This window comes from Epinephelus fuscoguttatus, linkage group LG3, assembly GCF_011397635.1.
Source record: "Epinephelus fuscoguttatus linkage group LG3, E.fuscoguttatus.final_Chr_v1".
Lineage (NCBI taxonomy): Eukaryota > Metazoa > Chordata > Actinopteri > Perciformes > Serranidae > Epinephelus > Epinephelus fuscoguttatus.
The window spans coordinates 28055516-28070699 of record NC_064754.1 but is presented as its reverse complement, the minus strand read 5'-3'; the positions used below and the strand labels follow the sequence as shown (position 1 = coordinate 28070699).

The 15184-nt window shown below is 41.1% G+C and overlaps 1 protein-coding gene across 3 annotated transcripts in view; it reads right to left on the bottom strand.

Annotated features, from left to right (window-relative positions):
- mad1l1 (mitotic arrest deficient 1 like 1) overlaps positions 1-14470 on the bottom strand; it is an 80812-nt gene extending 66342 nt beyond the window's left edge. Inside the window, exons 1-11 of one of the 3 annotated variants that reach the window (XM_049571371.1) lie at positions 14396-14470; positions 13626-13780; positions 13401-13541; positions 13023-13202; positions 12108-12232; positions 11922-12003; positions 11166-11296; positions 9482-9596; positions 9006-9067; positions 3565-3651; positions 2647-2791 (exon numbers count right to left, since the gene is read on the bottom strand). In XM_049571371.1, the coding sequence (XP_049427328.1) occupies positions 2647-2791; positions 3565-3651; positions 9006-9067; positions 9482-9596; positions 11166-11296; positions 11922-12003; positions 12108-12232; positions 13023-13202; positions 13401-13541; positions 13626-13769 (1212 nt within the window). In that variant the 5' untranslated portion in view covers positions 13770-13780; positions 14396-14470. Of the gene's footprint in view, positions 1-2646; positions 2792-3564; positions 3652-9005; positions 9068-9481; positions 9597-11165; positions 11297-11921; positions 12004-12107; positions 12233-13022; positions 13203-13400; positions 13542-13625; positions 13781-14360 lie in introns of all 3 variants that reach the window. The other 2 variants (XM_049571373.1, XM_049571372.1) reach the window with 2 other exon arrangements.
- Positions 14471-15184: the final 714 nt, after the last annotated feature.

Sequence of the window (15184 nt, the reverse complement as noted above, 5' to 3'; positions counted from 1 at the left end):
ATGTGACATTACACAATTGCCTAATACATCCTAATAGAACCTTGGAAAGGAGGGAAGAAGACCAAGTGGAGGACAGACTGTACAGAAGTAAATACAAAAAGGTACAGACACATTTAGAGGTCAGTGTGTGTGTGTGTGTGTGTGTTTGCTGCCAATCCTAACCAGCAGGCCCTTTGGCTATTTACTGTCTATTAACGTGCAATGAAATTCACTCAATCTAAATCAAAAATCTGTAGCCTCGTCTCTGATATAAACTCTAATTTTAAAAAACACACAAACAAACAGGGAGTGGGAGGACAGAGTGATAAAACTATCATTACTGTTTTCATCACCTATTTTTTTAAAATTGCTTTTATGTCAACCAGTTTATCTGGTGCGTGAAGATGTGACTGTGCCTCTAATGGGTCAGCGAGTCTGTCCCACTAAAGTGTATGAGAAACAAAACATCTGAGCAGGGCAAACAAAAGCATAAAGGAGACGCAGCCTTGTGGCAGAGAAGCACGGATGAAATTTGTTCTCCTCTCCACTTCCTTAACAACCTGCTGTCAAGGTGCAGCTGAGCACAACACTTAATCATCATTGATTTGTGAGCCGGTATGTGGCTACAGTCATTTCCACAGGTGGAGAAGGGAACTGAAGATCTGTATGGAGTTTAAACAGTTAGTTGATTATCCAAATAAATAATCAATGTGATGTGAAGTGACAACAATTTGATATAATCGATTCTGAGTTTGAAGTGTGGGTAAAGCAAAAGTAAATGTGTTGAAACCCTGGGGGCATGTTTGCTGAAGGCGCTGACACAAAAAACGAGCCGCTGCGCAGCAACAAAATCTCATTTAGCAGATCATGGTAGCTAACATTAGCACAAAATACACACCCACAGCAGTGAGCTGTAATGGCTGGCAGGCCAGGTAGGTGATTCGGGCTGAAAGACTAATAGGTACACTCAAGGCGATATACACCGATCAGCCAAAACATTAAAACCACTGACTGCTGAAGTGAATAACATTGATCATCTTGTTACAATGCAATGTTCTGCTGGGAAACCTTGGGTCCTGGCAATTATGTGGATGCTACTTGATGTGCTCCAAGTAAACCCCCTCATGGCAACGGCACTGGTCGATAGCAGAGGCCCCCCACAGGATGATGCGACATGCCACACCAGAAAAACTGCTCAGGAATGACCCAAGGAATGGGCAAAAGAGCTCAAGGCATCAACCTGGCCTCCAAATACCCCAGATCCCGATCTCATTGAACATCTGAGGAATGTGCCGCTACCCAGAGGTACCCCCATGGATTGGGGGTACCCAGAGGTACCCCCAATCCATGGTGGGTGCTCGTTGAACCGGACTTGGCTCTGACCTGTCAAGGCATGAACACAAGACCTCTGGAGGGTGTCCTACAGTGTCTGGCACCAGGGCGTTGGCTTCAGATCTTTTGAGTCCCATGGGTTATGAGGTGAGGTACCAGCACATCGTACAGATGTTTCATCAGATGTGGATCCAAGGAATTTGGAGGCCAGCTGGTCTGCACTGGTGTTTAGGTGGGTGGAGTGTGTCAGGTGGCATCCACATGAATGCCAGGACCCAAGGTTTCCCAACAGAACATTGCACTGTAACAAGATGACCAGTGTTGTTCACTTCATCTGTCAGTGGTTTTAATGTTTTGGCTCATCGGTATATATTAATCAAATTTTTTTGTTATTGCTCGACGTATAAAATATCTACATCTTTAAAATGAAGTTATTACAACATGCAGAAAGAGGTTACTTTTAGTCCAAAATTAATCATAATTAAAGCTGGCTGCATTAGGTGTATTTATTATAATATTAGACAATAAAAACATTGATTAGTTGCATCCCTCCCACATTTTTTTAGTACGCTTCCTTGGAATTATACAAATTAAATAAAACAAAATTGATGAATTTAAGACTAAATGTACTTGGGCAGTTGTAGACATGGTTGGGTGAGAGACATTAATATACTCAACTTTAGCCATTGAGCATCATATTACTTTATGAACATTTGGCTAACCGGAACTGAAATGTTCAGCAAACCATCCCTGAATAAATAAAAAGGGTCAAAGTTTTAAAAAGCCCAGCATTCAACTACAACTGCGATGGATATCTTTTAAAATCCATCATTACTGGATGGTAAACAACAATTATTCATACCTTCTGAATGCTTGGTTAAGTGCAAACGGTCGAGCGCAGTCGCTGTCAAATTAGTCTGGGGGCCAAGTCATATTTCCAGCATGCCTGTAGCTCTGCTTAGTTATGGTGGTGCCTGAGAGTGTGTGTGTGATTTGTGTACTAAGAGACTGAACGTGTTGACCTAGGGAATTACACACACTGAGAAATCAATATCACAGGGAGGTCTAGTCAGGAACTGCAGAGCAAGAGGAAGCAAGACAGACAGAGGAGTCATGTGACATTCATTGGCCAATCAGAGGGAGAGAAGGGTAAAGGGCAGATTAGGAATTCTGTTGTGGACTTGAGATTCAAGTATCACAGTGTTCCCTGAGTGTTTTAAGAGGAATTCTGACAGTGGGTAATAACAGAAAGGTCGTGTCATGAGAGTATGAGTACTTGCTAATGTGTCTAGATTTATAGGTTTGTTTTTGTGCATCTCTTTGATTGTCGGGCACCTTGGTTAATAACAGCACTCTCTTCTGTAGTCGACGGACAAGAGCATCCTGTGTCTCCCTCTTTTTCTGTTCCTCCAGAGTCTTGCTGCGCTGCTGGGTCAACTCTGCACGCAGCTCAGACTGTGAACGCTCCACACTCCTCACACTGACAGACCAGGACAAATGAATGGGGGGGAAGCAAAGGTGTGTGTGGGTTAATAACATGGGAGAGCAAAGGGCAGGGAAAGACAGAAACAGTTTGTTTAATTCTATGTTCAGACAATCTCAGGAAATTAATTCACAGTCAATGTAGAATAATACCCCTAACAGATAACTCACCTGACTGACACTGGACGACTGTCCAGAAATTATTTGCAGTGGAAATTTGTGCCAGGTCTGATCAATAGGACAATAATTATACCAGAGGACAATAATTATACCACAAGCTCCCTTCATATCCCCTCCACACCCACCACTCTCCCATTCTGCTGTTTCTAATATTTCATAATGAGCCCAATACGCTCAGCAGAAGAGAGACGCTTGTTAGCTAATGAAAGCTTTCTTAGCTGGACTGAGCTGCAGCATGAATATACCAGAGCATGCGCGCAGCCCTCCCTACAGACATCACCTCTGCCTAAACAGGACAAGTTTAATTAGTGAATCCCCTCTCTCTCACTCACAATCTCACACACACACACACACACACACACACACACACACACACACACACACACACACACACACACACCAGTGGTTACTGTCAGGAGTGCTATCAGAATCAGGACCAGTTTAATTAACTTTGTGACAATTAAGAACTTCTCAGAGATACGCTCTAATAGATACATGGGGGAAGAGAGGCATGCAGGCAGACGGGATGAGAGAAAAAGGTCTGAAGGCAGAGCGAAGGATTTTGTGTACGTGTGAAGGAGTGTGTGTTACCGGCTGTTGAGTGTGTAGTTCTGCTCTTTCAGAGCAATTTCTCTCTGCTGGATCTGAATCACCTCCCTGGACAGATCCTCTGGTTTCCTACAGACAGACACACACACACACAGAACGGTTAGCATACACATGTGTACACACACTCACACACACACTCACAGACTCACACAATGAAAAATCAATATGACTGAGAGAGCAGAGAGGACAGAGAATAGATAAAAACGACGACGTTTCCATATTCTTTTGTTATTCGGCCAGTGGGGAGCTGGGAAATAAAATGACATGAGCAGCAGAAAGAGAGATGAGAGGAGGATAGTGGGCTAAATACTGGTCACAGTTCTGCAAAACAAACTCACTCCATGGGAGAGATTGACAGATTATAAAACGCACACACCAACACACAATGGGAAGGCAACAATGCAGAAGGTCACATACTCCAACAGAGATGCAACACATGACCTCCAAACTGTAAATCCTGGCTGTAACTATGGATCCGTCCAAAAAGTGAATGCCATTATCTCTTTATCCCTTGTGAAATGGGCATACATTATGGGAGCTTAGCTCAAAACCTCGCGGTTAAAATTACACACCTAAAAAGGGATGTCGCTTGCTCTGCAGTGCAACTTGACATTGTGTGCTCATAAAAATATGTCAAACTTCTTACCCATAGAGAGGTCAGTTTAAGATTGCTTTCCTTTTAACAAAAATAAACTTAAGCTTTGACTAGAGACTGTCAGTGGCAGCCTGAGACCTGCAATTGTGGTCCGGCATTAGGCAGTCCGCTGAGTCATATGACAAATTAGGCATGTGGACAGAAAAGGCTGAGCAGTCGAGGTTAACATCAAGGCTGGAAAACCAGAGGATGCCGTGTGAAAGTTGGGTGGCTTGGATTTATCACCACTTCCAATTCAGCGAGGTGGAGCCTGAGGTATGGAAATAATCTCATGACTAAAATATGAGTTCATGAATCATATGATGGAATAACTATGGTACCCAAAGTAGGTAATTCCACAATGCCCTGAGCACAGAGGGATTAGCCTTCCCCATACGAGAGGCTGTTTAAGTGTTCTGCTGTTTTTTGGGGTTTTGCAGGTCACGAAACGGCCATCTCTGCTAATGTTGCAAATAACAGGTTGGTTGCAGATTATTGGGGGAGATGTCATGAACTACTACAAAGTCTTGTTAACATGTTGTGGGTTTAGTTTAAGAAAACATTTGTGATTAGAGCATCTGCCACCTTTGGCGGTGCGGTGTGTCCTGCACCGTTGGCATCCATCATTCCCCATCGGCTTTATTTTGGCCTATTCAACATGTTGAATCAATGTCAGTAACAGCGAAACCTGTCGGTGAATGAAATCTCTCTGATTGGTTCTCAGTTCAGTTCAGCTCAGTGAACTACAAGAGAAGCGGAAGTGAGAAAAGGTAACAAAAAAACTAATGTCAAGAGGGAGTGAGACCAAAAAAGTTGTTACACAAAGTACGATTATTTTTCTTTAGTCATTGAGCTCTTTAGCAGAAGCATTTCGAGATGGTCTGTTATACTGTTCACTGGTGCACGGTAAATATGCTTTGTTCTGTCAACATTAGATTGTGTGTTTTATGTGCTAACAGGCTAACTTGTGTCAAGACAGTGTTGCAGTTTCCCTTTTTAAATGAGGGTTACAAACTACCGCCATGTCCTGGTGTGGAGAGTTATCTCCTTCCACGCAGGTGCAGAACGTACGTGCTGGTTGACAAACGGCTGAGTCTTTGTGGTGTGTTTGTGTGCAACTGGTCGAGACACGGCGAAGTCAGGCAACGCAGCAAGGGGGCTTCGTCGCGGCTTGCTCTTTTAGTTCCGTTTGGTCTGTCTGGGCCTGAAGACAAACCCATTCTTACCAATGTTCGTGTGTTTTCAGACAGAGTGGCAAATTACTTTTTACTTCTCAAACTTGAAGTACGATGACGTCTACTACTTACAACTTGCGCTATCTAAAATACTTCCACATTCCTGACTCTGACATTGTGTGGACTCCCGTTAAGCATTTTGGCTGTCACCATCTTGGATTTTTGGAGCCAGAAGTGATCATATTTGGAGGGTGGAGCTGTGGAGGAGCGAAGGTTGGATCTGACTGAGAAGCCCCGGATACTATCCATAGGCAGCCTGTCACTCAAAGCAGCCTCGCCCTTAATTATGCATAACTTTAAGCCTTAATAAAATATTAACAGTTGAGTTGTATAAAAATTCACTGCCGTACAGTTTTCATGAACAGGGAAATTAGCTTCAGAGGCCAAAACCATTTTTGTACCAGGCTGTAAACATGCTTCCTTTTCTGTAAAGTTTAACATGGGGGTCTATGGGAACTGACTCACTCCTGGAGCCAGCCTCAAGTGGCCCTTTGAGGAACTGCAGTTTTTGGCAAATGCACTGACTTCATTTTTCAGGCCCAGAGGCTGCCACTTGATGGACAGACAATGTTCATATTCACACCTACAGGCAATTTACAGTCAGCAATTAACCCCACGTCTTTGCAACAGTGCTAACCACAAACCCAAAGATATTTAGTTTATAATGACAGAAACGCAGCAAATGGTCTTTTTAGAGATTTGAACAAATCATTTTTTGGCATTTGTGCTTGATACATTACTTTAACGAGCAATTATGTTTCTAAATTGTTGCACATTATTCTTCTAGCTTCAATGTTTTGGGAAACACTATAGTGCTCAGACAGAAATTTCAACCGACTGCATTTTTTTTAATCATAAAGAACCATGGTAAATCAATTTAGATTTAGAATCAAAATTGTGAAACCCCTAACATACTGTAGACACAAACACACACACAGACACGTCAAACTGTATTTCTAACTTCTTTCTTTCTTCTTGAAATACAAATACGCCAAACAGTCTCAATTTCCTCTTCAGCTGGTGAAAATGTTGCTCAGAAAGAAAAAACATTTCCAGGAAATCTTTCTGTATATTTTCATTATCTCTCCCTCCAATGTTGTTCCACATAGCAGCCTAATTTTAAGAAAATATTTTCATTCCCTTTCTGTCAGTCTTACATTGAATTGTCAACCACATGGGTGCACACATAAGCAAGCACAATGTTATCAGACTGCGTAACAGAAGGAAAGGAAATAAACACCAGCGACCAGCCAACTGCTGGCAAATTCAAGCTGCGGCTGTGAGGCTTGTCTTCACTCTGCCAGGCAGCCACGCTGATTGTTGTTCGGGAGGGTTAACTTCTGTCCAAAAGTTATTTTCAACTGGCAAAACAGCACAAATGGCCGGTAAGAAACAAAATATTCATCTACAGCACCAGTGTGTTTACTCCTCATTAACAACTGCTCCACAACATATTCTTTTCACACCACTAATGACCGTCTGGTGACAAAAAGAGTTACAAAATACAAACTAAAGCAAAAGTATTCAGTATCAGTGGCTGGTAGTCATGAGGAATGATTTACATGCCAGCAAAATTAACAAATCAATATTACAAATACACAGCAGTGCACCAAGACGCTGCCGCCTATATGAAATATTTCATATTTGATGACAGAAAAAGAAGCAGCCTAAGCATGGGCTCCAAGATGAAGCTTTGTTTTGATGTCAACATTAATTCACATGCTGTAACATTACTGATGGCACTGTGATGTTATCATTCTGTCACTGTGGTGTCATCCATTTTATTTTCTATTCAAACTTACTGATCATTTTTAACTCTTAAAGACACAATGACATGAATCCACATTCAGTTCCACTTGAGCAGTGCTTCCCATACATTCATTTATTTAAGGCGGCTCGGCACAATATCAACATCGCCAGACACATATTGATTTTCTATTTTAAGAACTGTGCATCAAGTCCTCTCTCTCTCTCACTAACTCATTGACAGCAGACTGGTCTGCGTCTATCATTTTTCCAACCTACTTTAGAAGAAACCTGCTGCATTCCCATGGAAACCGCCATTACACGGTCCCACAAAATGTGATAGCTATGGTACATTGAAAAATAGCAATACGGGACATTGAATTTGATGACTTTACTCTTTATCAGACCCCAAAAGAGACAAGACTTAGCTAGCTAACGCACCCCCGCTGCCCCTACTCTGTGGGAAACACTGTTATGTCACCATTATGTTACTATCTCATAAAACTCATACAATCTATGTACCTGAAAAGATTCAGCACACTGCAAATTATAATGTGACTGCTCAACAGTCTATAAGGCACTCACAATATATGCCACAAATGCACAAATCTCAGTCAATACTCATTTTTAGGCAGCACTGTTGTTCTGGGTGAAGTAAAGGTGAACAGATTGCTGAATGAAACGCTCTTACTTTGCATTTGCTTCTACATCACAGGACTGTGTCGGGAAAACAACATCCTGACAATTAAGACGGCCATTTAGTCAACAGTAAAAACAGCTTGAAGGAGTTTCTAACTGTTGATTTGCAAGCTGCATTAACCTTTACTTTTGATCAGTATGAGCCTCACACATATGGCTGCCCTTTAGAAGCCGTATGTGCAACGCTGTTTTTTTTGTTGTTGCTGTTGTTGTTGTTGTTGTTCGTTTTGGGGGTTTTTTCCCAGCAAAGGCACTCAGGCAGCCAGTGACACGGCAGTCTGAACATCTAATTTTTGAGGAGGATTTCAAATATTCAACTCAATTTACCCAGGATGACAGCCTAGTCTGACTTAGATTTTCAGAGAAATGATGGACAGCCCAACCAAATCATTGTGTATATTAAACTGAGATTGGTATTACATTCCTGTGATCCTCCCAGGTCTTTTAATAACTGTAAATTTGACAAACCTTGTCAGGTCCCATAACACACATAACACGAAAATGAAATCTTACATGAGGAAGGATTTCATTTTATAATTTTCAAACTAAGTCTACCTTTTTCTTTTTGCCCTGTAGGAAGGTGTGACACACATTTAACACACACACACACACACACACACACACACACACACACACACACACACACACAAACCAGACTGACTGTGTGGATGTGTTCCGTTTAACATTCGGTTTACATCACAGCCAGAGTTAATCATAGAGAAAATGGTGTGTGCGCGTGCGTGCATGTGTGCATGCATGCATGCCATGGACAAGACTGCAGTGTTTATAATCTGTCAGATCTGCTCCACTGCTCACAAGGAAACATGCAATCATTCTCTCATTACCAGTTTTGACTGGATGCATTGAGACACACTCAACACGCTCACACGAGCAGGTATAAAACAAACACACACACCTCTACACACACTGGTGGAATCAATCCACAGTGATGAGGCAAATTTATTTGGAGTGACCACAGCTCCACCTAGTGGTATTCAATCATATTTCATAAAAAAAACATACTGATAAAACTTTTTAAGTGTCTATAATCACACACACACACACACACACACACACGCACACAAGCACATTTTGACACCGTGTCTGACCTTATGTTGAGTCCAGTCGATTGCCCCAGGTTTTCCCATGCTTGGAGCTTCTCTGCCAACCTCTAAGGATTCAAGAACATATGGGTCACTTGTCCATGCATAGGGAATACATTATATTGTTGTTATGACAGCAATGAAGTGCAAGAAAAATACATTATATACCACGGTTGAACAAACAACACTAAATTTTGAAAAGTAGAACTTACTGGCAATTAAATAAATATTAAAAATACCACTACAAAAATGTTTTAAACTTCAACCAAGAAAAGTCAAAGATATATCAACATACAGCTTAAAATATAATCTGATGTGATCAGACAATGCCTGTAATGGTGTAATCCAAATGTCTTGGTCAGCTCTAATGTAAGTACACATTTATTCTCTTCACTTCATGTTTAGAGTAGTGGAATACAATCATAATATGCTACAGAGTGAAATGCACAATGTAATCTCATAACTACACATAGTGAGCTTACCTCCTTCTCCAGTTCCATGTTGATGAGCTCTTCTTTAGTTTTCTCCATCCTCTCCAGCTTCTTCCTCAGCCCCTCCACCTCCTCTTTCAACAGGCTGCAATTCTCCCTGCTCTCCCTGGACAGACCGCAGTAAACAAAGAAATAAAAACACACAATTAACTTCAAAGCTTGAGACTTGGTGTCTGGTGTAGAAATAGCAAACTTTTGATCCAGGGCTACATTCACACTCAGACTTGATGTTAAAGGGGATCTATTTTGCTCATTTTGAGATTCATACTTGTATTCGGGGGTTTCTACTAGAACATGTTTACATGCGTCTTCATCCTCTGTCTCAGAAGGCAATGAGTAAGGAGGCAATGTAACTTCTTTGGTTTTAGCGCCTCTCTTACAACTGCCTCCTTATACAGTAAAGCCCAGTCTGCTCCGACTGGTCAGCGTTCCATATCTCAGCGTCTCTGCACTGTCATTGCAACTGAGGAATGATGTAAAGGAACACAGCTGCACTGTATTGTGAAAAATCACCAACAAAAACTTCTAAACCAAAATATTTACAGCAAATTTGCCTACATGTTTCTCCGACATTAGCATGTAGCTAATACGCAGCACAATATAAGCAGTAGCATGCATGGAGAAGACGACCATATAAAGAAATCAGTCACAAGTTGACGCCAGCTTGTCTCAGAAATGGAAAATAAACTGATCGAAACAGAGTTTTCAGAACCATCTGAAGCCTGAGGGTTTAGCTCACAGGAATTACTTTTACATAAGATTACCTCATACAGTACATTTAAAACTTTGGTCATGTTTAATATGAACATCTGACATTGTTATATTATATATATGACAAAACAAAGAAAAGCAGAATAGGTCTGATTTCAGACATAGTGCGATCAATATTTTAAAACAAATAATTCTGGGAATGAGCAGGTTAATGCAGGAAATAGGGTAACATTAACCTTTAGTGCTTTAATCTGATGTTTCTAAAACCCAATCTTACATATAATTTCTCTCCAAAAACAGGTCAAATGGACTACAGTAACAAAGATGAGCAGAGAAGAAACTGGTGTTTTTTGTTTTCCTCTTTTAGCTGCAAATTACAACCTTTGAGTCCTGCAGAGGACAGTCAATAGATGTTATCAATGACAACAGATGTTATCAGAGACGTTACTCTCCAGCATGATATTACTTAACCCGTTCTGCTTCTTTTCCATGAATAGTCTGAAAACTAACAAAGAGTTGATGTGACCATGAACTGTCTCTTACAGTACCTTCAGCAGAATTCTAGTCGTGTAAGTAGCATTATTTTACATCCATTATCTTGAGAAATTAAACTGAGTTTCATGCTTTCTGAAATCAGAATACTGCCAGCAGAGGGAAATAGTCCTGTGCATAAAAATACACTGAATGCTGTATTTCTGCACTCGGTCTGTCAAGACTGTAGGTTAACATTTCTCATGTGGCACAGCTTTTCTCCCACTTCCCCTCCCCAAAAGTCACCTGTCACCTAGTGCCTCCTGGGTTGGTGTGATGACCTGCAGTCACTGAAATGTCGAAGGGTTCAGTGCAAAACTTTTGAGCACAGTAGGGTGGCTCTAGGCTGTGGTCTTTAAAAATGAAAGCCTGTCTATTTTATTAAAAGGTGAGACATTTTGAAAGGAATTCCAAATTTAAAAATGTATTTGACCTGAGAAAGGCATTATCATCTCTGAGGCGCTTCAACTCCTTTTCCAGGTCTGGAACCTTGGCTACTTCTGACTTAACAGTCTTAACAATGGCGATGTCTTGCTCCTGGAAGGCGAGACGCCTCTCCAACTCCTGCCAAAACAGGAAGAGAGAAATCAGGCAAATTAAAGACCAATGCCATGTGTGTATTTAGTGCAAAAGCATTCAGTGCACTGCCTTTGTTTCACATACAGACATCTTTTAAGAATGAAAATACCTTAACAATTTATGACCTATTAAAAAAAACAAACACGTGAAACAAACATGAAAAAATAGGTTTAAAAAAAGCATTTTGACCTACATTTATAACTTAATGAATTATACAAGTGACATTAACCACCTTTACACCTTGCATTTAAATGTTTGGTATATTTTGAATGTATCTACATATGATTACACCTGATTACATTTACACCTCTTAGTAAAAGGTGTCCATATTTAGATCCGATCACACGATTGTAGCCGTTCCCCACCACTTGCTTAGCCACTGCTTCATAATAAGTGACTTGGTTGTGATATGAACTGCCAAGTTTCACTTGTATACTTTAGTTCCCCTGCCCCATCCTATCAGCAACTACAGTATTATAATAAGAAAACATTTTTTTTAGTATTTATAAAAAATACAATTGCATAGGTTCCACATAATGATAATGATCCACCACGCAAAAATGCTGTCATCACAAACTGAGATTGCAGAGTGACCAAAAGTAAAGCCTACCTTAATCTTGATGATGTGCTCTGAGCAGGACGACTGGGCATCTTGGAGACTTTGGCAAAGCTGAGAGATTTCCTGATACTTCCTGATTAGAATACCAAATCAGACAGTGTGTGGTCAGCATTTATCATATGCAGCACAGCTTGATACAGAGCTAGGTAAGCTGGTAGTCTCTGTATGCTTCCGTACCTGCGCTGTAAATCTAACTGTTCCTGCAGTTCTTGGTTCTCCAGGGTCTGAGAAGAAATTGTCGCGTCTTGGTTTAGATTCTTCTGCTTCAGTTCTCTGATCTCATCCTTCAACGAACTGATGGTCTGGGAACAGATAACAGAAGTAAGCCAACATAAGACAGGAGACATGAAGGGTTGGGCATCAAACTAAGTATTGTTAAGGGTACTGACCAAATTACATCAGTGCTACCCAGTACCTATGAAAGTAAAATTAATTCATGCCAAATTTCTGTACTTTAGAGCGCATCTGGGTGAGAGAGTAACTTAGAGCATTGACAGGACAAGAGAGACTGACACGTCACCCCTGCAGCTTGTTTAAGTCATAGAGTCAGGGCAATGGCAAGCCGAAAGCAGTCCAAGTGAAGTTAAACTTTTCAAAACTCAACCCTGACAGTGCTGGCTCCGAGACACACATGACACACGATGCCCTGGTGACAGACTGTGACAGGCTGAAAGTTGTAGTGCAAGTTTCGGAGGAGTTTTATTTTGTGTGGTGTGTAAAATGTTCTAAATAAATGTGGTCGAAATTTATGAGTTGCACCTGAACTTATGAAGGTAATATTCTCTTTATTGCAGCTCATCACAGATTTGCTCCTTCTGTTCTTACTTTTCACAATAAAAGCACCCATAACCGTAACCACATAGAAAGAATCACTGCTTACCAGAAGGACCTATAATTCACTTATAGCATTTCGCTAAGAAGCAACTCAACAAAATAGCTTACATATATAACAAAACCTTCTAAATAAATAATTATGCGTTAACTGAGATGTTTTTATTTTCTACAGTACCGTATCGGTTCAAATATGAAAGGTATCCAAACCAAATGACCAGAGTACAACTGCGTTAAGTGTGTGTGCGAGTCTGTGTGTACCTGGTTAGCCGTGTTCAATCGAGTATCTCGTTCCTCCAGTTTCCTGTTCAGGCCCTCCAAGTTCTTTCGGAGTGCACGATTTGCCTCCACCTGCTCGCATAGGTTCTTAGCTGCCTCAGTTTCTCTCTCCTCCAACTTTTTTATTCTCCCCAAGAGATCCTGGTTCCGGTCGACCTCGTGCTGTGACATGACAGGTTAGAGAATAGGTTTTATTGAATGTCTTCGCTGATGCTTTTTAGTTCTTGTGAGACTCTCTGGACAAGAGAGGTGAGGAAAAATCCTGTTTACTAAGTCTATGATGAAACTTAATATTTGAGTTCACTATCACCATAAAAGTCATTTGTATCATATGGATGTGTAGGCATGCATGAAATGTACCTCCAAGTCTCGTGCGCTGTCTGAAGCAGCCTTCTCCAGTTCAAATCGAGCTCGCTTGTGACTCAGCTCCATCTGCTTCTTCTCCTGGTCCAGCTGAAGGTAGCGATTCTTGGAGTGAACCCTCTCTGCTGCCTCCAACAACTAACAGGAGAGACAAGTCAGTGAGTGCAGAAGGTTGCATGTTAAACACACAGCGTACAGTTGATGCTGTCAGTTTTTGTATACCTCCATGCTGCGTTTGTACTGACTCTGCAGGACTCCACTCCCTGCTGGGTGCTCTGACAGCCGCTGTGCAGGTTCAGTGCGGCTGATGAAGGAATTGAAGGACTTCAAGGTTGTCAGCACTGTGGTGTCGTCTTCTAAATCCATTTTGAGAGTCACTGGTGTTGCAGTGGCCAGATGTAAGGTTCAGAGATAAAAGAAAGAGTAAGTTAAGTTTGACTGCAGTATTACAAACAACACAACATGGCTATGTCAGCTATTGCTTAGTCAGAATACACATCAGACAGACAGATAACACTGCATTATGTTAACGCTCTACTTGCCACAGGTCAGATTCACCGGCACAACATTTAAAACTCCAAAGCTAACAGTTAACGCTAAATAAAACATAGCCATGTAACTCAACGGTACCTGGCATTAGCTTCATGCTCGCTAACACACACAGCAAAATAAGGTGTCCAAGCTAACTTTTCAGCTTTTAACAAAAGCTAATGTTATGTTGAGACATTATGTGAAGTATCAGTGGCACTTTTTCGTTCATGTGTCCGTGTTTAGCGGTTTAAACTGTTGTTATCACTTCTGTGTCACTGCAGGCTAGGCTCGAAGCTAAGTTAAATCTACAGTGTTAACGTTAGTTTCTGTAGTTATTCAGAAGGTGTTAGCAAGCTAGTAATCCTAAAATAACCAGCTGGCATTAAACCTGGGTTTACAGTCTCGCTTGGAAACACATGTCCTCACCTCAGAGTTGTTTGTGAAGAGGTTAGGTTACTTACAGATAAGTTATCTGCTAGCGTGCTAGCTGCAGATACTCACAGAAATCCCTCCAGTTTAGCTCGAATGAGATGTGGTACTATCGCGAGCGTTCTCGTCGTATCGCGAGAGTGTCAGTTGCAGCCTTTTCTTTCAGCTGTGTTTATGGTTATGGAGAAATCAACTTTACACTAGCATTATAGAGCTGTTTTACAAAACTGAACACATATTTCTACGTTGATTAACGAGTAAGATTATTTAGTAAAAGTATGTAAGCGTTTTAGGCCGCAGATGAACTGTTTATGACAGTTTTTATGCTTTCTTATGATGAAGCAAGACATAAATCCACCTTCAGGCGAATAGAGTCAGAACCATCAGGAGGACTAATAATCAGTTCACTAAAGTAATGAAGATCATTAACATCGTCATCACAGCTGTCATATATTCAGGTATGTCTAATAAAACTGAGGAAATAAAAACAAAACACGTTGGAAAATACAGTAGGCCCACACTATTTTATTTCCATCATCAGTCTGGCGCTTGTATGTGATTATTGTTGACAAGAAAATGTAATGGCATAGTTTGTCCCACAGAGAGCAGCACTGCTCTACTCATCAGTTTTACACAGCCTGGTGAGGAAACTGGTCACTTTATAATAATGTGCAATATTCTTAAGTGTGAGCAAGTGGATATGGATATTGTACCTGCACAGCAGACTGATCTGGTGCTGGTGGCATTCATTTGGTACTGGCATAAGGCACATGGACCCAGGTGTGCTATTGATGGCGCAGTTTTAAAGCTGAGCTGATTGT